Source organism: Salvelinus namaycush, chromosome 7 (genome assembly GCF_016432855.1).
Source record: "Salvelinus namaycush isolate Seneca chromosome 7, SaNama_1.0, whole genome shotgun sequence".
In the NCBI taxonomy this organism is placed as follows: domain Eukaryota; kingdom Metazoa; phylum Chordata; class Actinopteri; order Salmoniformes; family Salmonidae; genus Salvelinus; species Salvelinus namaycush.
In genome coordinates this window covers 37,500,361-37,521,998 of record NC_052313.1, presented here as the reverse complement: position 1 = coordinate 37,521,998, position 21,638 = coordinate 37,500,361, and the positions used below count along the sequence as shown (strand labels likewise).

Genomic DNA, 21,638 nt, shown 5'->3' with positions numbered 1-21,638 from the left:
GTGGGTGGCTATCGTTAGATGCTATTTCGACAGGAGAAGAGGACATCTTTCAACCCAAAGACGATTTTTCTGGAGAAAGGACACCTTGCCCAAGATTCTGATGGAAGCTCAGCTAATAGTAAGCAGTCTTTATGCTGTTAATTCGTACTTATGTTGACAAATGTCAAATAATATTTCCGCCATGAATTATGGTGCGGTCTCGCTTTGGCGCACGCTGTATTGCGCAGTAACGTTAATTTTAAAAATCTAACACAGCGATTGCATTAAGAACTAATTTATCTTTCATTTGCTGTCCAACTTGTATTTTTTAGTCAAGTTTATGAATAGTTTTCGATTAGAATAGGTGCCTCTCCAAGATGGCGCCGGACAGATTGCTTGAAGTTTTGGCCACTAATCACATTGTATAACCACGATTTGTGCCGCTAAATATGCACATTTTCGAACAAACTCTATATGCATTGTGTAATATGATGTTATAGGACTGTCATCTGAAGAATTCTGAGAAGGTTAGTGAAAAAATTAATATATTTTGGTGGTTTATACGTTATCGCTATTTTTGCCTTGAATCAATGCTGTTGCGATGTTTGCTATTGTGGTAAGCTAATATAACGCTATATTGTGTTTTCGCTGTAAAACACTTAGAAAATCTGAAATATTGTCTGGATTCACAAGATCTGTGTCTTTCAATTGCTGTACGCTGTGTATTTTTAAGAAATGTTTTATGATGAGTAATTAGGTAATACACGTTGCTCTCTGTAGTTATTCTAGTCGCTTTGGTGAGAGTTGTGATGGTGGCCGCAATGGTAAACTATGATTTATACCTGAAATATGCACATTTTTCTAACAAAACATATGCTATACAATAAATATGTTATCAGACTGTCATCTGATGAAGTTGTTTCTTGGTTAGTGGCTATTTATATCTTTATTTGGTCGAATTTGTGATAGCTACTGATGGAGTAAAAAAATGGTGGAGTAAGAAAGTGGTGTCTTTTGCTAACGTGGTTAGCTAATAGATTTACATATTGTGTCTTCCCTGTAAAACATTTTAAAAATCAGAAATGATGGCTGGATTCACAAGATGTGTATCTTTCATCTGGTGTCTTGGACTTGTGATTTAATGATATTTAGATGCTAGTATTTACTTGTGACGCTATGCTAGGCTATGCTAGTCAGCTTTTTTACTGATGGGGGTGCTCCCGGATCCGGGTTTGGGAGGAACTAGAAGTTAACAACAAGCTAAGCTGTGTTTTGGTATATTTCACTTGTGATTGCATGATTATAAATATTTTTTGTAATATTTTTGCATTTGGCGCCCTGCAATTCTAGCGGTTGTTTGGGAAAGTGATCCTGCTAACAGGATTCGTAGCGCAGAGAAGTTAAAACCTTTCTTGGGTACGTGAGACGTTAGCGTCCCACCTCTTCAACAGCCAGTGAAACTGCTGGGTGCCAAATTAAAATACAGAAATACTCATTATAAAAATTCGGAAAACAAAACATATTTTACATAGGTTTAAAGATGAACTTCTTGTGAATCCAACCACGGTGTCAGATTTAAAAAATGCTTTACGGCGAAACCATACCTTACGATTATTTGAGAACATAGCCCACTAGACATATCATTACAAACAGTAACCAGCCAAGTAGAAGAGTTACACAAGTCCGAAATAGAGATAAAATGAATCCCTTACCTTTGATGATCTTCATATGGTTGCACTCAGCAGACATTCATTTACTCAATAAATGTTCCTTTTGTTCGATAAAGTCTCTTTATATCAAACACCTCCGTTTTCTTTGCGTGTTTTCTTCAGTAATCCACAGGCTCAAGCGCAGACAAAAAAATCCAAATTGTATCCGTAAAGTTCATAGAAACATGTCAAACGATGTTTATATTCAATCCTCAGGTTGTTTTTAGCCTAAATAATCGATAATATTTCAACCGGACAATAACGTTGTCAATTTAAAAGGTAAACAAGAAAGGCACTCTCTCGGTCTCGCGCATGAAAAAGCTCTGTGACACTTTAGGGTCCACTCATTCAGACTGCTCTTACTTCCTCATTTTTCAGAATAAAAGCCTGAAACAATTTCTAAAGACTGTTGACATCTAGTGGAAGGCATAGAAACTGCAATTTGAGTCCTAAGTCAATGGATACTGTAATGGCATTGAATAGAAAACTACAAAACCAACAACAAAAACGACTTCCTGAATGGATTTTTCTCAGGTTTTTGCCTGCCAAATCAGTTATGTTATACTCACAGACACTATTTTAACAGTTTTGGAAACTTTAGTGTTTTCTATCCAAATCTACCAGTTATATGCATACCTTCTGGGCCCGAGAAGCAGGCAGTTTAATTTGGGCATGCATTTCATCCAAAATTCCAAATGCTGCCCCCTACCCTAGAGAAGTTTTAACCAACAATGCAGTTCTAAGAAAAATAAGTGTTCAGTACAATTTTTTAAATAAAAGTAACGAGTAATTAAAGAGCAGCAGTAAAATCACAATAGCGAGGCTATATACAGGGGGTACCGGTACAGAGTCAAAGTGCGGGGGCACCGGTTAGTACAGGTAATTTAGGTAATATGTACATGTAGGTAGAGTTAAAGTGACTATACATAGATAATAAACAGAGAGTAGCAGCAGCGTAAAAGAAGGGGGCAATGCAAATAGTCTGGGTAGCCATTTGATTAGATGTTCAGGAGTCTTATGGCTTGGGGGTACAAGCTGTTAAGAATCCTTTTGGACCGAGACTTGCCGCTCTGGTACCACTTACCAAATACTTATGTAAATAAGGTATTTCTGTTTTAAAAAATATATATTTAGCAAAACTTTCTAAAACCCTGTTTTCACTTTGTCATTATGGGGGATTACTGAGGAAAATTTTGATTTTATCCATTTTAGAATAAGGCTGTAACGTAACAAAATGTGGAAAAATTCAAGGGGCCTGAATACTTTCCAAAGGCACTGTATATACACCATATACAATACACCGAACTGACAATGAAGACACGGATGACAACTACCCTATACATAACTTCCTTTGGTCATATTTATTTCCTGTTGTAATCCTACACAACCACACACACACACATATCCTGAGACATCATTCATTGCCTTTCACTAAGTCACGGTATCTTTATCCGCCCCCGTCGAGGGAGACACCTGTCAAGTCCTCCTACTCCTCCTCCTCCTGAGTTTCCCTCTCACTCATTACAGTTTCCTGTGGCTGTTGTTGTTCTGTCTCTCTCTCTCTCTCTCTCCCCCAAACACACAGAATATTTTTTTCTCTCTCCTTCTCTATAATATAATAATATATCTCACACACAAACACATTCATAATCTATCTTTTTCCCTCGCTCCCTCACTCTTTCTCTCTCTCCCTGCCTTTCCCTCTCTTTACACACACATACACAAAAACACATACAGAATCTCTCCCCCTCCCTCTTTCCTCCCTCGTTCAGGAAAAGAAACATACTGTAGCTGTGATTGAATTGGGCTGTATCTCATTCAGGGATGGTGGGAGGAAATGAGGGAGGGAGCGAGTGATGGTGCCCACCACGGTGCGGGTGGGTGATGAATGGGGAGCTGCCAGGCCACTGTCAGGGTGTCTGGCAGGCTGTACCCACAGCACGTAGTATAGCACAACACACACACACACACACAGAGGAGAGGAGAACAGCCACAATGCTGTTCCATTGCCAGGCTCCCTTCATTGAGATTACAACGCGTAGGGATATAGAACAAGACAATGAATCTTAGACTATGTCATTCAATTTCCTAAGGATGGGGTTGGGTTTGGGGTCACACACACAACAGAGCACACACACTGGAGAGGAGATTCTGGGAGAGTGTACCCACAGGCACACACACACAGTGAGGTGAGATGAATTATGTAAAGGTATCAGAAGGTTTCAATCTCTCACCCACTCTCACTAGTGGAGAGAATTTTACTGCAGCTGTAAAGCATGAAGCAACAAAGTCAAGAGGAAACTCAAGTCAGTAGGTACCAAACTATTGCCTCTCGCTGCTGCTCTAACGGCCCTCCCTCTCAGCGGTCAGGTCGAGAAACAGAACGAGAGAAGGAGGGGGGAGAGAGAGACCCTTGGGGATTTAAAATCAATATTTCCGAGGTTACAAGGTCAAACTCCCACGGCAGCGAGGGGGGAGAGAGGGAGGGGGGTTACGGGAAGCCCAGAGTCACGGTGACCGGTGGCGGTGCTGACATGCTGACTCAATCAGTGGCCAGTCGATTCAGGAGCCAGCCCTCAGCCCTGGGAACCGAACTATAGCTATATGGCTCCTATTACAGGCTGGTCACTAGAAACACACGTCAATTTTGGATATTTGAAAAGGTCCTGAGTACTTCAATATATGCCGTCCTCGGCGCTCACCATAAAAACAAAGACATTATGACACAGCACTGGGCTCAAACTCACAGAGCCAGACGATGCTGCGTAAACCACTGCGCCATGGCAGTTCACAATTGTCTAGCAAGCAGGAAGAGCGCTTGATGATACTATATGTATTTTTTATTTAATTTTATGCTTTCCCCAAACCATAGCCCTAACCTTAACCACTCGGAATTAATACCTAAACTTAACCCTTTGAGTTGTTTCTGTTTTAACCCTGTAACCACGCGGATTGAACCCTGTAACCACGCGGAATTAATGGGTCAGAAATCGACGTTCATCCAATTACATCAAATCCCAAAGTGAAACTGTGAGGTTAAGTTGCCTACTGACTCTTATAGGCCCCGATCACACTCAAGTTGTACAACTGATGTACAACACATTTGACCAAATGGTTGTGATACAACGAAGATCTTCTCTGCACAAAACTAGTTACACAAGCATTGTGAAGAAACCTCCAATAGTTCTGTAAATATTTTTGTGGAGACAAACTCTCCATTGTATCACGGAAATATCTGTTGTATCACAACCTTTGTGTCAAATGAGTTGTAGATCAGTTGTAAAACTTGAGTGTGTACAGGGCCATAGACCTGAGATCACAACTGGTCTGGAAAAAAACACAACAGTAGAATTGGGGTAGATGCTAAAACACAGCATAGGTTTTGATCTTAGTATGTTACTGTAATCCTGACACTAACAAGATTATGAAATATTTATTGTAGACAATTAACCACGGCGTCGGCATAGACTTTAAAATTGAGATGGTAAGTGTGAAAGTGTTATTAATAAACAAACAGTACATAGATACACACACAAACAGACATTTGACACACAGAAATGCCACTCATAAACCCTCCACCACAGTTTCTTTGCAGTAGAAAAAAAAACTCCTACAAAGTGGTACTAAAGACCAGATTTTCCCGATAGTGATCACACTTAAGCTAGCTAGCTAACCAACAATTGTAACGATGTATTTGAGAGACAACAACTGCTTATTGTGCAAATGTATTTATGTTTTCAATAAATATTTGGGGGAGAAATATAGTTTACATGTTGTCAACAATCCTTTGATTCTAAACCAACCCTGCCTGTTTTGCTCCACGGTTGAGCACACATCGCTTTAGTTGCTAAACAACCTACCTGTGAGTGAGTGAGTGAGTGAGTGAGTGAGTGAGTGAGTGAGTGAGTGAGTGAGTGAGTGAGTGAGTGAGTGAGTGAGTGAGTGAGCGAGCGAGCGAGCGAGCGAGCGTGCGTGCGTGCGTGCGTGCGTGCGTGCGTGCGTGCGTGCGTGCGTGCGTGCGTGCGTGCGTGTGTGTTTGACTGAATGAGAAGGGTTTTTTCACACAGAAAGTTTCACGTCACCCTTCACCTCTCAGCACCAGTTCTGTCCCGCTCAATCAACACACACACACACACACACACACTACTTTGCTGGGTTAATGTTAACAGCAAAAGTATTGTAATCAGATTACAGATACTTTTGAAAAACTAGATGATTACTTCGAGGATTAGTTTTAAATTCAGAAAGGATGTTTTCGAAAAAAACAATTTGACACTTCTCTGTTTTCTCAATTACATTCAAATCAGCATTGAAAAAAGGCGCAAGGTTGTTCCACCTGAGCGAGTCTGACCACAAGTCAGAGACCGCTATGGTGACAAACCAAATGTGTTTGATGGATCGCGAGAAAAGAGCAGGAATAGGGTTTTGTAGGCTACAGTCAGCTATGTCTTCCAATAGTTTAACCTGCCTATTGTTTTTGAATCCAGTGGACAGCCAGTGAAAAATGTGCTCTTGCAACAGCTGCATAGTGCAGGTCCAAGCCTATGGAATAAATGTGGGGCTTGAATTGCTCAATCAAATTCATGCTGATAAAAAAATAAAATCCACAGGCCTAATGGACACATGCTCAAGCTTGCACAATTTTGATAGTTGCTACATCCATTTTTGGATTTTTATATATATATATATATAAAGACAGTTGAAGTCGGAAGTTTACATACACCTTAGCCAAATACATTTAAACTCAGTTTTTCACAATTCCTGACATTCTTCGGGATCAGTGCTATGTCCTGGGAAATGTTCTTGTTACTTACAACCTAATGCTAATCGCATTAGCCTACGTTAGCTCAACCGACCCGTGGAAGGGGCACTGATCCCGAAGAAGTTTTAATCCAAGTAAAAATTCCCTGTATTAGGTCAGTTAGGATCACCACTTTATTTTTGAGAATGTGAAATGTCAGAATAATAGTAGAGAGAATGATTTATTTCAGCTTTTATTTCTTTCATCACATTCCCAGTGGGTCAGAAGTTTACATACACTCAATTAGTATTTGGTACCATTGCCTTTAAAAAAAATTACTTGGGTCAAACATTTCGGGAAGCCTTCCACAAGCTTCCCACAATAAGTTGGGCTAATTTTGACCCATTCCTCCTGACAGAGCTGGTGAAACTGAGTCAAGTTTGTAGGCCTCTTTCCTCGCACACACTTTTTTTGTTCTGCCCACAAATGTTCTATTGGATAGAGGTCAGGGCTTTGTGATGGCCACTCCAATACCTTGACTTTGTTGTCCTTAAGCCATTTTGCCACAACTTTGGAAGTATGCTTGGGGTCATTGTCCATTTGGAAGACCCATTTGCGACCAAGCTTTAACTTCCTGACTGATGTCTTGAGATGTTGCTTAAATATATCCAATAATTTTCCTTGCCTCATGATGCTATCTATTTTGTGAAGTGCACAAGTCCCTCCTGCAGCAAAGCACCCCCACAACATGATGCTGCCACCCTTCGTGCTTCACGGTTGGGATGGTGTTCGTCGGCTTGCAAGCTTCCCCCTTTTTCCTCCAAACATAATGATGGTTATTATGGCCAAACAGTTATATTTTTGTTTTATCAGACCAGAGGACATTTCTCCAAAAATAATGATCTTTGTCCCGATGTGCAGTCCCATGTGCAGTTGCAAACCCTAGTCTGGCTTTTTTATGGTGGTTTTGGAGCAGTGGCTTCTTACTTGCTGAGCGGCCTTTCAGGTTATGTCCATATAGGACTCATTTTACTGTGGATATAGATACTTTTGTACCGGTGTCCTCCAGCATCTTCAAATGTCCTTTGCTGTTGTTCTGGAATTGATTTGCACTTTTTGCACCAAAGTACGTTAATCTCTAGGAGACAGAATGCATCAGATGAACATGGTACCTTCAGGTGTTTGAAAATTCCTCCCAAGGATGAACCAGACTTGTGGAGGTCTACAATATTTTTTCTGAGGTCTTGGCTGATTTCTTTTGATTTTCCCATTATGTCAAGCAAAGAGGCACTGAGTTTGAAGGTAGGCCTTGAAGTACATCCACAGGTACACCTCCAATTGACTCAAATGATGTCAATTAGCCTATCAGAAGCTTCTAAAACCATGACATCATTTTCTGGAATTTTCCAAGCTGTTTAAAGGCGCAGTCAACTTAGTGTATGTAAACTTCTGACCCACTGGAATTGTGATACAGTGAAATAATCTGTCTCTAAACAACTGTTGGAAAAATTACTTGTGTCATGCAAAAAGTAGATGTCCGAACCGACTTGCCAAAACTAGAGTTTGTTTACAAGAAATTTGTGGAGTGGTTGAAAAACGAGTTTTAATGACTCCAACTTAAGTGTCTACATACATTTAGGTTGGAGTCGTTAAAATATATATACAGTTGAAGTCGGAAGTTTACATACACTTAAGTTGGAGTCATTAAAACTCGTTTTTCAACCACGCCACAAATTTCTTGTCAACAAACTATAGTTTTGGCAAGTCGGTTAGGACATCTACTTTATTACAGATTATTTCACTTATAATTCACTATATCACAATTCCAGTGGGTCAGAAGTTTACATACACTAAGTTTACTGTGCCTTTAAACAGCTTGGAAAATTCCAGAAAATTATGTCATGGCTTTAGAAGCTACTGATAGCCTAACTGACATAATTTGAGTCAATTGGAGGTGTACCTATGGATGTATTTCAATGCCTACCTTCAAACCCAGTGCCTCTTTTCTTGACATCATGGGAAAATCAAAAGAAATCAGCCAAGACCTCAGAAAACATTTTGTAGACCTCCACAAGTCTGGTTCATCCTTGTGGGACAATTTCCAAATGCCTGAAGGTACCACGTTCATCTGTACAAACAATAGTACTGTCACGCTCTGGCCATAGAGAGGCTTTTATTCTCTATTTTGGTTATGCCAGGGTGTGACTAGGGTGGGCATTCTAGTTTCTTTATTTCTATTTCTTTGTGTTTGGCCGGGTGTGGTTCTCAATCAGAGGCAGCTGTCTATCGTTGTCTCTGATTGAGAACCATACTTAGGTAGCCCTTTCTCCCACCTGTCTTTGTGGGAAGTTGAATTTTGTTTAGGGCACATAGCCTTTAGCTTCACGGTTTGTTTTTGTAGTGTTTTTTGTTTTGTTCGGCATCTTTTTCCAAATAAAGAGAAAATGTACGCTCACTACGCTGCATCTTGGTCCTCTCCTTTCAACAGCCATGACAAGTACGCACGTATAAACACCATGGGACCACGCAGCCGTCATACCACTCAGGAAGGAGATGCATTCTGTCTCCTAGAGATGAACGTACATTGGTGCAAATCAATCCCAGAAAACAGCAAAGTACTTTGTGAAGATGCTGGAGGAAACGGGTACAAAACTATCTATATCCACAGTAAAACAAGTCCTATATCAACATAACCTGAAAGCCCGCTCAGCAAGGAAGAAGCCACGACCCCAAAACCGCCATAAAAAAAGCCAGACTAGGGTTTGCAACTGCACATGGGGACAAAGATCGTACATTTTGAAGAAATGTCCTCTGGTCTGATGAAACAAAAATAGAACTGTTTGGCCATAATGACCATCGTTATGTTTGGAGGAAAAAGGGGAGGCTTGCAAGCCGAAGAACACCATCCCAACCGTGAAGCACAGGGGTGGTACCATCATGTTGAGGGGGTGCTTTGCTGCAGGAGGGGTATGGTGCACTTCACAAAATAGAGAGCATCATGAGGCAAGGAAATTATGTGGATATATTGAAGCAACATCTCAAGACGTCAGTCAGGAAGTTAAAGTTTGGTCGCAAATGGGTCTTCCAAATGGACAATGACCCCAAGCATACTTCCAAACTTGTGGCAAAATGGCTTAAGGCCAACGTAGTTAAGGTATTGGAGTGGCCATCACAAAGCCCTGACCTCTATCCTATAGACAATTTGTGAGCAAAACTGAAAAATTGTGTGCGAGCAAGGAGGCCTACAAACCTGACTCAGTTTCACAAGCCCTGTCAGGAGGAATGGGCCAAAATTCACCCAACTTATTGTGGGAAGCTTGTGGAAAGCTACCCGAAACGTTTGACCCAATTCTACCAAATACTAATTGAGTGTATGCAAACTTCTGACCCACTGGGAATGTGATGAAAGAAATAAAAGCTGAAATAAATCATTCTCTCTACTATTATTCTGACATTTCACATTCTTAAAATAAAGTGGTGATCCTAACTGACCTAATACACGGAATTTTTACTTGAAAAAAAACTGGGTTTAAATGGCTAAGGTGTATGTAAACTATATATATACAGTTGAAGTTGGAAGTTTACATTCTCCTTAGCCAAGTTATATTCTTCAAGAATATAATTTATAAATGCTTTATGAGCTTAGTTCAACTGTCACACTCCATGAGAACCCAAAATATAAGCTTCTCCAATGCTTGTAAACATTGTAAATGTAAACAAACACACTATAGCCTCATAAAATGGTTAAAACAATCATTTTGATATCTTAGATGGTCAGTCCTTGCATCCATAGCTCTGTCTATTAATCTGAGAGTGGTTACATTTCTGCAGGCCCATCCCTCAGCTTTTGACCAAAACAGGGGTGGGGTGTCGATTTTGTTATTGTTTCATCTGTGGATTTGCCCTTTAAACAGCTGCATATTATCAAGATATCAAAGTGTCACCAACAAAAGTTAAACAATAGGCCTATAGCAAATGCAGCAAATGGCATTCATTTTTGACATGTAAATAGCATTTTTCAGTAATGCTCAAAGCATGCCATTCCATGAGCGCAGCATTTATTTTTCAACTTGAATCAATGAGCCCAATCAGTCCTCCATGACATCAAAATCATAAACAATAGAGTTGGGCTGGCTAATAAGTCCTTAGTTTTGGGGTCATGGTCAGGTAAAACAATTTAGCTAATATATACTATATTTCCAAGTCCTATTCTTGAAGATCAGGGGGTATAACATTTATTGGAATGACTGGAATTCTGATAGACTTTGGTTTTTAAATTAGAGATATCGTTTAATCGTATTGTTATATGTAGTAGAAAGCGATGGGTTAGAAGAAACCTACATCACCAACTCATAAAGTAAAATGTAAAATCCATATTTGGCCAGTTATGTAAACTTTAACATTGATTTATCCTGCAATAGATGTCGTTCAATTGGTAACATACATTTTTGTCTTCTTCTAATGCCTCTTAAGGGGAAAGTAATCTAAAAGTAACAGAATGTAATCAGATTACGTTACTGAGTTTGGATAATACAAAAGTTAGGTAACTGATTACAATTTTAGACAGGTAAATGTAATGGATTATTTTTAGAAAGTGGGGGGGGGGGGCAGAGGGATCACTCACTCACTTGTGGTGAGGGAAGGACGGCTCATAGTAATGGCTGATACCATTCCATTAATTCTGTTCCAGCCATTACTAGTAGCCTATTCACCAATGTAAAGTGCCACCAGCCCCCACTTAAACACACAGACACACCCACAAGTGCCATGCTCTACCAACTGAGCCACACAGGACCACAAGTATCTATGTCCAGATGTTTCCATCCAACTGAAGTGTGACCTCTCTGTGAACCTGACCTTGTGACAGCAGTCATTTGTCCAACCGAACGCACTACATCAGGCACACTATATTGTGACACATAGCGACTCTAGCCTGGTCCCAGATCTGTTTGCGCTATCTTGTCAACTCCTATTCTCATTTTCACACCAAGCATTGACGATAGGAGTTGGCAAGCCAGCACAAACCGATATAGGACCAGGCTAACATAGTGACTCGATGGCAAAAGCATGTAGTTAAAGAGAGAAACAACACACAAATCACCCGATTCCCAAGAGTTGAAAAACTACAAACCTCAGATTTCCCACTTCCTGGTTGGATTTTTCTCAGGTTTTCGCCTGCCATATGAGTTCTGTTATACTCACAGACATCATTCAAACAGTTTTAGAAACTTCAGAGTGTTTTCTATCCAAATCTACTTATACTATGCATATATTAGCAACTGGGACTGAATATCAGGCAGTTTACTCTAGGCACGCTTTTCATCCAAACGGGAAAATGCTGCCCCCTAGCCCAAAACAGGTTAAAGAGAGAAACAACACACAAATCACCCGATTCCCTATTTAGTGCACTACTTTTGAGGGCTCTGACTGTGCTTCTAAATCTGCATTGCTTGTTGTTTGGGGTTTTAGGCTGGGCTTCTGTATATTACTTTGTGACATTGGCTGATGTAAAACGGGCTTTAAAAATACATTTTGATTGATTGATTGATTTAGGGAATAGGGTGCCATTTGGGATGCAGGCATGATTGTTGGAGTTGGAATAACTGAAGCTCTGTAATATGTTACCGTTATTGGACAGTGGGCTCCAAAATTACTGGCACCCCTGACTGGCAATGCACAAACAACACTTTCAAAAATATAAACGATATAATTATAGAGATAAACTCAAAATACCAACATGTGAGAAATACTGTACTTTATTAATGTTTCAATGGAACCAACCAACCAAAATCATACAATTATTTAATACAAAATAAATTTCACCAAAATCAAGGTTTCATGATTATTGGCACTCCTCATTTTGTACTTAGTTTAACCACCTCTGGCAAGGATAACAGCATGGAGTCTTTTCCTGTAATGTTTGACCAGGTTAAGGAACACATTTGGAGGGATTTTGGACCATCCCTCTATGCGGATCCTTTCAAGATCCTTCACATTCTTGGGTTTGCGCTTATCAACTGCCCTCTTCAACTCAGCCCACAGGTTTTCGATTGGATTGAAGTCTGGCGACTGAGATGGTCATGCCAGAACATTGACTTTGTTGTCACAGAACCAATTCTGTGTGGATCTTGAGGTATTTTTTTGGTCATTGTCTTGTTGGAAAGTCCACCTACGGCCAAGTCCCAGGCCTTTGGGCAGAGGCAACCAGATTGTCAGCACTTGGTGGAATTCATTATGCCATCAATCTTAACCAGTGCCCCTGGACCTCTGGAATTAAAACAGCCCCAAAACATCACTGACCCCCCACCATATTTCACCGTGGGTATGAGGTGCCTCTCCTTGTATGCATCTCTGTTTCACCGTGGGTATGAGGTGCCTCTCCTTGTATGCATCTCTGTTTCGACGCCAAACATGCCGATGCTGTATCTGACCAAAATGTTCAATTTTGGTCTCATCTGACCAGAGCACCTTCTTCCAGTCATCATTTAAATGACGTTTGGCAAACTCCAAGCGCTTGCGTCTGTGTCTTCCTCCCTATCCTGGGGGCAAAATGAATTTGCATCTTCTACACGTGAGGTTTTCAACTGTTCCATATCATTAGAATTTTTTATGAATTGCCCTGACAGTGCTCAGTGGTATATTCAATCGTTTGTGGATCTTATTGTAGCCATTACCAGATTTATGAAGGTCTACGACTATCTGTCTCTTTTGAACTGCCAGTTCTTTTGTTTTCTTCATGGTGTTGGATGACAAAGGGATATTGCATGCGTGTTACCCCATTTTTAAACCCTAGTGAAACAGGAAGTAATGTAATGGCTCAATATTGTTCCTTAAGACTTATATAAACTTAAATGAGTGGAATTTAATTCCTGGTTTAATTTGTTCAATTTGTTCATTGTTCAGATGTTCATTGTGAAACCTTGATTTGGAGAACATTGATTTTTAATTAAATCAAAAAATGATTTTGGTGGGTTCCATTGAAACATTAACAAATGTTTTGTTTATCTCTATAATGATATTGTTTATATTTTTTTAAGTATTGTTTGTGCATTGCCAGTCAGGTGTGCCAGTAATTTTGGAGCCCGCTGTATTACAAAGTTAATGACAACACACCCAACACTTTAAAACTGGATAAGTTCTGGGTACTCAAACATTTTTAGTAAACCGACAACCTAAAAATAAGTTAAGAAACTTAAATAGCTGAAGTGAGCAGTACTACCTTCATGTGAGTAATACAAATGCAGGTTTTTTTGTAAGGTATATTATTAGTTGACCGCCCCCACTAAGCCACGCCTCCAATGATTTCCCAGTGTGCCTTGCCTTTTCGATTAAATTGTATAGTTACCACCCATGACTGTATTTGTTAGTGACTGAGAGATGGTTGTTGAATTCATCAATTTTCATTCCTTTAGCCTTCCCCAACTGAGTTCCTAGGCGAATATTATCATTATAATTTAACCATTACATATACCGAAAGGCGTTATACAGTGGCCTGAAACTCATAGTTTACAGGTCACATCAGGCCTGCAAGTAGGGTTGCAAAATTGCACAAACTTTCCCAAACATTTTTTCCAGTAATCTTCCAACCAGGATTTCTGGAAAACCTGGGAAATTTACTAGAATATTGAAACACTAATTGTAAGTGGCATTATGCTGGCTTGCAAAGTGATAATTCCTATTGGAATCTAGCCTGCATTAGGCTATCCAACAGTTGAGATTTGTATTCAACCGCAACCTGCATTCATAATGACTGCGAAGGTAAAGAACCATTTCAGTAATGGATGCAAAAATTCAATAATTGGATTAGTTTACAAAAAGTATTTTGTGTAGCATAACATTGAATCAATCAATCACTCAATGTACATGCCAAAACACAGATATTAAAAACAATTACATAAAATCAACATGCTGGGGAAAAAGTTAATTTGTTATTATTCTGTATCTTTAAAAAAAATGTTGGTGTGACTTCTCATTTAGTTTCGAGTCAGTGCCACATTAACATTTTAAGTAATAATGACTTTTCATTGACTTTGAGCACAACTTACTAGACGTATTTGAGTAAAACATGCTTTGGGGTTTACAGTGATGCCTTCAACATCCATCATCTGCCTGTCAAAACCAGGGATGGAGGGAGTACTGGAGGAGAGGATGAGACAGCATGAGATAGACAGAAAAAGAGGATGAAAGTCAAAAGAAAAAATTAACAAATCAACTGAAAATACTGATAAGACAGAAAACAAATCTTTAGTAGTGATGGAGATATCCCTTGATAATTATCAAACAAATATGAGCATGTAGGCCAATGTTTTTGTTTTGTTATCTCATCATTATCAAACCACAATAAGCTCCACATGGATGAAAGCATCCTGCCAAAAGTATCCTGCCAAAATCGTAAAAAAATTGTGTGGTTATTACTGCATCCTCATCACAGTGATTCCTGGCCTATTGGTGGGAGGCTGGGAGCTGTCTTTCAGCACCACACACACACACACACACACACTATTATCATGACTCATGTGTCGGGTTTACAAACACCTGTGTTCATAGAGCACTTCAGGTGGTGCCCCATTCCCCCCACCCCCAATCCTAGCCTTAACCATTAGTGGGAGAAATGCAAAATTAACCGAAGATCAGTGTCTAGGAGCAACTCGACCCCACACCGTGTTTGTTTGTTTGTTTTCACTGACTGATTTATGGATACTGACCGCATGGCTGCCATTCGCTTTGAACGTCGGCTTTCTATAGATTGATTTCAGAACCATGGACAGCTCTCATCCGCGTCCATAGTGGCAGATTTTAAAGAATCAAATAGAAAATATACAAAAATTCTATACTGAACCTATAAAAGCAAAAACCCTGAATGCAGAAAAAACGATATTTTCCAGGCAGACTACTCGTGAATGTTGCATACGATTACCGAATAGAGAAGGCAAGGGCACACTGGAACATAGGCCTCTTTTTTAATGGCTCTTGACCAACCAGTCGGTGAAGTGTAAAACAAAACTACAGGGTCGGAGCTTCCTCCAGGCCACATTGTCATATTTGAGGTATAAATTATGTGATAAAAAGAGAGCAGCTGTCGTAATTATGTGTCAACGCCATTGTCGAGTTTACGACTGAAAAAATACTGCCCTAGGCTACAGCAGGCGAATAACGAGCAAACAGTGCCAAATGCGACGGGGGGAAGGCCAGTCCAGCGGATTAGGCATGGAAACCACCGGTGCCCTAATAACGTTATTGAAATGTACTCAATGTGGAGTGGAGTGGCCATGGCGGAACACCTGGCACCGAGTGGCCGCTACACCGCATGCGCACCACAATACTGAAAAAAGACCACCACCTGCATGCGGTGCGGTGCGGGGTGATGCATGAATAGGAAAATAGTAGCAGCTACTGTAGTCTTTGCCATATACTAGCCTAGCACTAAAAGAAAATATCATAATTTACAGAAAGAATTAACATGTAAAGCTGGGGGATATTTGCTTGGAAATAATAGCCTACTTCTGGTGATATTGTGAAGCCTGTGGAAGGAAAGTTATGACACCGCAAGGCCTGGCCCTTTCTCCATTCCACAACCGATTTAAAACTCCTCAATTGGGGGAAAAGCAACCAAAGACACACACATGCAAGACCTTAGAGTACAAGGCCATATGCTTCTCATCCTGCTTGAACCTTCTGATAAGAGAGCAGATGATCTCCTTGAATCTGCCATCAGTTACCATGACGATTGACGACTGTATGGGACCAAATTGCATCTATTTAGCCAAAATCAACAGATTGGGGGATGATCCCCGTCAGCCTACCTTGCATTCATCCATGCATGTTCTCACTGAATATGCATCCGTTTCATATTTCTGAGTCATAAGCTCAAATTCCTCATATTTCTCCAGGGCGTGTTGGTCGTAGCGCTGGTACGCCTGGACGCACAGGCTGCACCTCGCCACATCGCCATCAATAAGCACGTCAAGACTGCAGTTCAAATTGTCCGGACTCGTAGACCCATAAAACAAATCCAAAAGAGAATAGGAATTACAAAAGGAAAGGTACAAATCACTTATATTTACTGTCCGGGTCCGTTCTTTTTCCAAAAGGTCCTTGCACAAATGATCGGCGTCATCAAAAGTAAAGCAGTTTTTAGATAAACTATCGTGGTGGCAAGTTTCAAGTCGCCACAAAGGTTTGGTAGAATTCCCTATAAAAATAGCATATTCGTTTTCTCTGAGGCTGCTGTGTGCTAAATGGAGGCTGGATGATGGGATGGGGTTTGCAGAAGGGTAAACTCCCATGTCCGTCAATGCAAACTTATCACGGGTCCTTGTCAATTTCGCCTCGGCGCAGAACCATAAGTGATCAGAGAGCAGAATGGTTAGAAACAAGAGTGAAGCCAAGGACAGTCGCCATCTCTGGGCCCTCTCTGAGTCGGTGAATGGCTTTTCGTTCTCGCGGGGTTCTAGCCAGATTTTGAAGCCGTCTTCTTGCTGCAGACACGTCCAAGCACCCCAGGTCATATTTTGGAAACGCGCTTCTTCACCGGCCGACTCCACCGTGGGGGTTTCTCTGCCGCAACATTCATTGACTTGGGGTCTAATTTGGGTTTTTCACCTCTTAAATGTTGGGTCGTAGGTAGTGCTGCTGGTTTACCACCGCGATTATCTGTAATTCACATTCAATTAATGTGTTTGAGGAGATTAAGCCGTGATTTAATGGGGCCGCGTTCTCCATGGCTCTCCGATGAAGATGCTAGTTTTCTGTAGCAACATGTCTCGCTTCCCCCTCCTCTCCTCTAGCCTGCGCTCAGCACTGGTCCTTTGCGTAGACCCGTTTTACGGCAACCTGCATTTACGTTCGACTTGAATCCGCCGGTCGTGGCTCTCGGATGAGGGCTGGGTTCTATGTCAGCCCAGTGATTTTCGCTTCCGTGTCTGCTAGGCGGCAAAATGCCTGAGAAGTTGTATTTTGATGTCCACTGTCATCTTGGTCCTGGGTTAGTGCCACCATCATGTTCTTATTGGAACACTTTTTTTGTATCATGCGCGACATCTTTAGAGCTGCGACCGTTCCATTCTGAGGCACCTGGAGGCTCTGTTTTCAGAAGGTGCAGCATCAGTTGCCATCCAGCTACTCTGAAAGCTAAAACAGATTCTAGGAAATAGTGTGGACTCGAGAGACAGGAGAGTCTGCTCAACAAGTAGCCTAACGGATGACAAAATTGAATATGAAATATTTAGCATCAGTCACAAAACGCAGCCATAGCGTTCGAGTGATAGCTGTCCATGATCCTGAAACCCGGGAATGATTTCATTTCTGTAAGGGTTCCCCCACTAGTGGAATTGAATACAAAAAAAAATACACTTAGTCTGATCTGACCCATAGGGGTTGATGTGTGTTCTGTATGTATAGCATGCATGCATTATTTTAGAATTATTACTGAATTATGGCCATGTGAATACTTCCATCAAGGTCAAAAGAAATTAAAATACACACACTCCTTTCATTTGTTTGTCTGACATGTTCATCAGGTGCATGTCATTATACAATAATTATAACATTTATATAACAACAATATAACATTTAATCATGGCACAATCAATCATTCAGGGTGACACGGGTTCAGGATTGTATCCAAGGCCACTGATCATGTATTGTGTGGTTTGTTTGGCTGTGGACCTTGTTTTTTGTTTGTTTCTCTTTTATCCCACAGGCTTATTTTGCAACAGTCCTTCAAAGACAAAGCAAATAGTATAGCCTATACACTGCAATAAAAGCAAAGATATATTTGAAACACACCATTTAAAAACCAAACAAGTTTTTCTTTCTCATTTAAACAGTTTCATAACTAACGATGCTAGAGGGTAGTGAGGTCTGCACAACGCATCACCGGGGGCAAACTACCTGCCCTCCAGGACACCTACACCACCCGATGTCACAGAAAGGCCATAAAGATCATCAAGGACAACAACCACCCGAGCCACTGCCTGTTCACCCCGCTATCATCCAGAAGGCGAGGTCAGTACAGGTGCATCAAAGCAGGGACCGAGAGACTGAAAAACAGCTTCTATCTCAAGGCCATCAGACTGTTAAACAGCCACCACTAACATTTAGTGGCTGCTGCCAACATACTGACTCAACTCCAGCCACTTTAATAATGGGAATTGATGGAAATGTATGTAAAAATGTATCACTAGCCAATTTAAACAATGCCACTTAATATAATGTTTACATACCCTACATTACTCATCTCATATGTATATGTATATACTGTACTCTATATCATCTACTGCATCTTGCCATCTTTATGTAATACATGTATCACTAGCCACTTTAAACTATGCCACTTTATGTTTATATACCCTACATTACTCATCTCATATGTATATACTGTACTCTATACCATCTACTGCATCTTGCCTATGCCGTTCTGTACCATCACTCATTCATATATCTTTATGTACATATTCTTTATCCCTTTACACTTGTGTGTATAAGGTAGTAGTTGTGGAATTGTTAGGTTAGATTACTCGTTGGTTATTACTGCATTGTCGGAACTAGAAGCACAAGCATTTCGCTACACTCGCATTAACATCTGCTAACCATGTGTATGTGACAAATAAAATTTGATTTGATTTGATCCGGAGTGGTATAGATTGCATAAAACAGGTGAATAGCGAGATGAGCTTTGGTAAAGATTCCTGGCAACAAATCTTGAACTAATTTCAGTTTCTCTTCCTTCTCTCCTGTAGAATACTTGTTAGTTCCTTCTCTATTCTCCATACAAATGTCTTTACTACTCCTTCACGGATCCTTTGTAAATACCCAGTTGAACTAAAGTAAAGCATGAGAGAAGGTCAGTGGAAAGAAACAACCCATCATGCATTTGGAATTATTCTGCATCACTTTGTGTCCTTGCCATTTATGACTGCAATCTATAGGCAATTGGCCACAGACGAGAAACTGAACTGAGGTCAGGGGTCATATTTATAAAGCTTCTCAGAGTGGGAGTGCTGATCTAGGATCAGGTCCCCCTTGTCCATGTGATCTTTTTCATTATGATCAAAAGTTAAAACTGAAGCTACATCAGCACTCTTACTATGAGATGCTTTAAGAATATGGGCCCAGTTGTCTGAGAGCTAGCTGGTCTGAGAGCTGTGCTATATACAGTAGAGTGTAGTGTAGGTGATGCAGACAGATACGTTGATCAGAGGTTTGCTGTAGAGGCAATAGAGAAAAAAAAATGTTTCTTTCTGTCTGTCTGTCTTATTGAATTTCCTTCTTTATAAATCTCTCTCACACACACACACACACACACACACACACACACACACACACACACACACACACACACACACACACACACACACACACACACACACACACACACACGCACACAAAGACATCTATGCAGCAGAAAGTAATATAAACACTCAGAAACCCAAATACACCACAGAAACACAATCAAACACTAATGTATACGCACATACTGTATATACACAAATCCAATGACCACATGCATACACACATACAGTATGCATGCAAAGACAATGACACGCAAACACACTTGACATGGCGGGTTAACAGGAGGGACGGATTGAAGATTTTCAGGATTTACACAGAATTGGTTATGCAAATACAGATGCATTCCAGGAAACAATTATTGATAATAGAGCAGGCACACACACACACACACACACACACACACACACACACACACACACACACACACACACACACACAGACACACACATGTAACGGATGTGAAATGGCTAGCTAGTTAGCGGGTACGCGCTAGTAGCGTTTCAATCAGTTACGTCACTTGCTCTGAAACCTAGAAGTAGGGTTGCACCTTGCTCTGCAAGGGCCGTGGCCTTTGTGGAGCGATGGGTAACGATGCTTCGTGGGTGTCAGTTGTTGATGTGTGCAGAGGGTCCCTGGTTCGCGCCCGTGTCGGGGCGAGGGGATGTACTAAAGTTATACTGTTACATTGATGCTGTTGACCCGGATCACTGGTTGCTGCGGAAAAGGAGGAGGTTGAAAGGGGGGTGAGTGTAACGGATGTGAAATGGCTAGCTAGTTAGCGGGTACGCGCTAGTAGCGTTTCAATCAGTTACGTCACTTGCTCTGAAACCTAGAAGTAGGGTTGCACCTTGCTCTGCAAGGGCCGCGGCTTTTGTGGAGCGATGGGTAACGACGCTTCGTGGGTGACTGTTGTCGATGTGTGCAGAGCGTCCCTGGTTCGCGCCCGTGTCGGGGCGAGGGGACGACGTAAAGTTAGACTGTTACACACACACACACACACACACATACACATACACCATATGGAGTAGAAAGGCAGGCTACTACTTCATTGCTTATGAGAAACACCTGCTATTGGTAGTTTGTTGTGTGGTGTCTTTTTGATGTATCATATACTAATGTCTGATCATTTTTGCAATTTTGTCTTTTTTGTTGTTGATCTCATTAAAAACATCCTACATTCTTAAGTATCAGTTCTGAATCAAGTATGGGGTATAGTGGGGGAATTTTTTTTCTAATGATCAAGCTTTTGGTGGCGTTTCCCCCAACTATATTGCAGGCGATGCATTGCATCAACCAATGTTTGTGTTCCACGTCATTGACTGCACAATTAGGCATCAGATTGCTATATCATATGATGTGGTTAGCTGATATGGCGCAGAAGGAGATGGCTGCCGTTTTACGGGCTCTTAACCAATTGTGATATTGCGTGTGTTTTTTTGCGTTATTTGTAACTTATTTTATATAGAATGTTTCTGTCACCGTCTCTTATGACCGAAAAGAGCTTCTGGATATCAGGACAGCGATTACTCACCTCGTACTAGACAAAGATTTTTTCTTTAATGAGTGGTACGCTGAGGATTTACTTCAGACACCTGGGAATGCCCTCATCCCCGTCATTCGCATTAGAAAGAGATGGAGATATTGGGGACATAGGTAATGGGTGCCTTATAAGGATCTGATGGCGAGTGGGTAATGTGCCTCTACCATCAGTCCTATTAGCTAACGTACAAACATTGGATAACAAAATAGACAAGCTACGATCACGAATATCCTACCAACGGCACATTAGAAAGTATATTATCTGAGGCCTCCCTCCTGGCGCAGTGGTCTAAGGCACTGCATTGCAATTGTGCCACTAGAGATCCTGGTTCGAGTCCAGGCTCTGTCGCAGCTGGCCGAGATCAGGAGACCCATGG

At 40.9% G+C, this 21,638-nt stretch overlaps 1 protein-coding gene across 1 annotated transcript in view; it reads right to left on the bottom strand.

Moving 5' to 3' along the window:
• Nucleotides 1–16,715, bottom strand: part of LOC120050708 (transmembrane protein FAM155A-like) — an 81,779-nt gene extending 65,064 nt beyond the window's left edge. The window contains exon 1 of the mRNA XM_038997276.1: nt 16,233–16,715. Coding sequence (XP_038853204.1) covers nt 16,233–16,715 — 483 coding nt within the window. The remainder of the gene's footprint in view (nt 1–16,232) is intronic.
• Nucleotides 16,716–21,638: the final 4,923 nt, after the last annotated feature.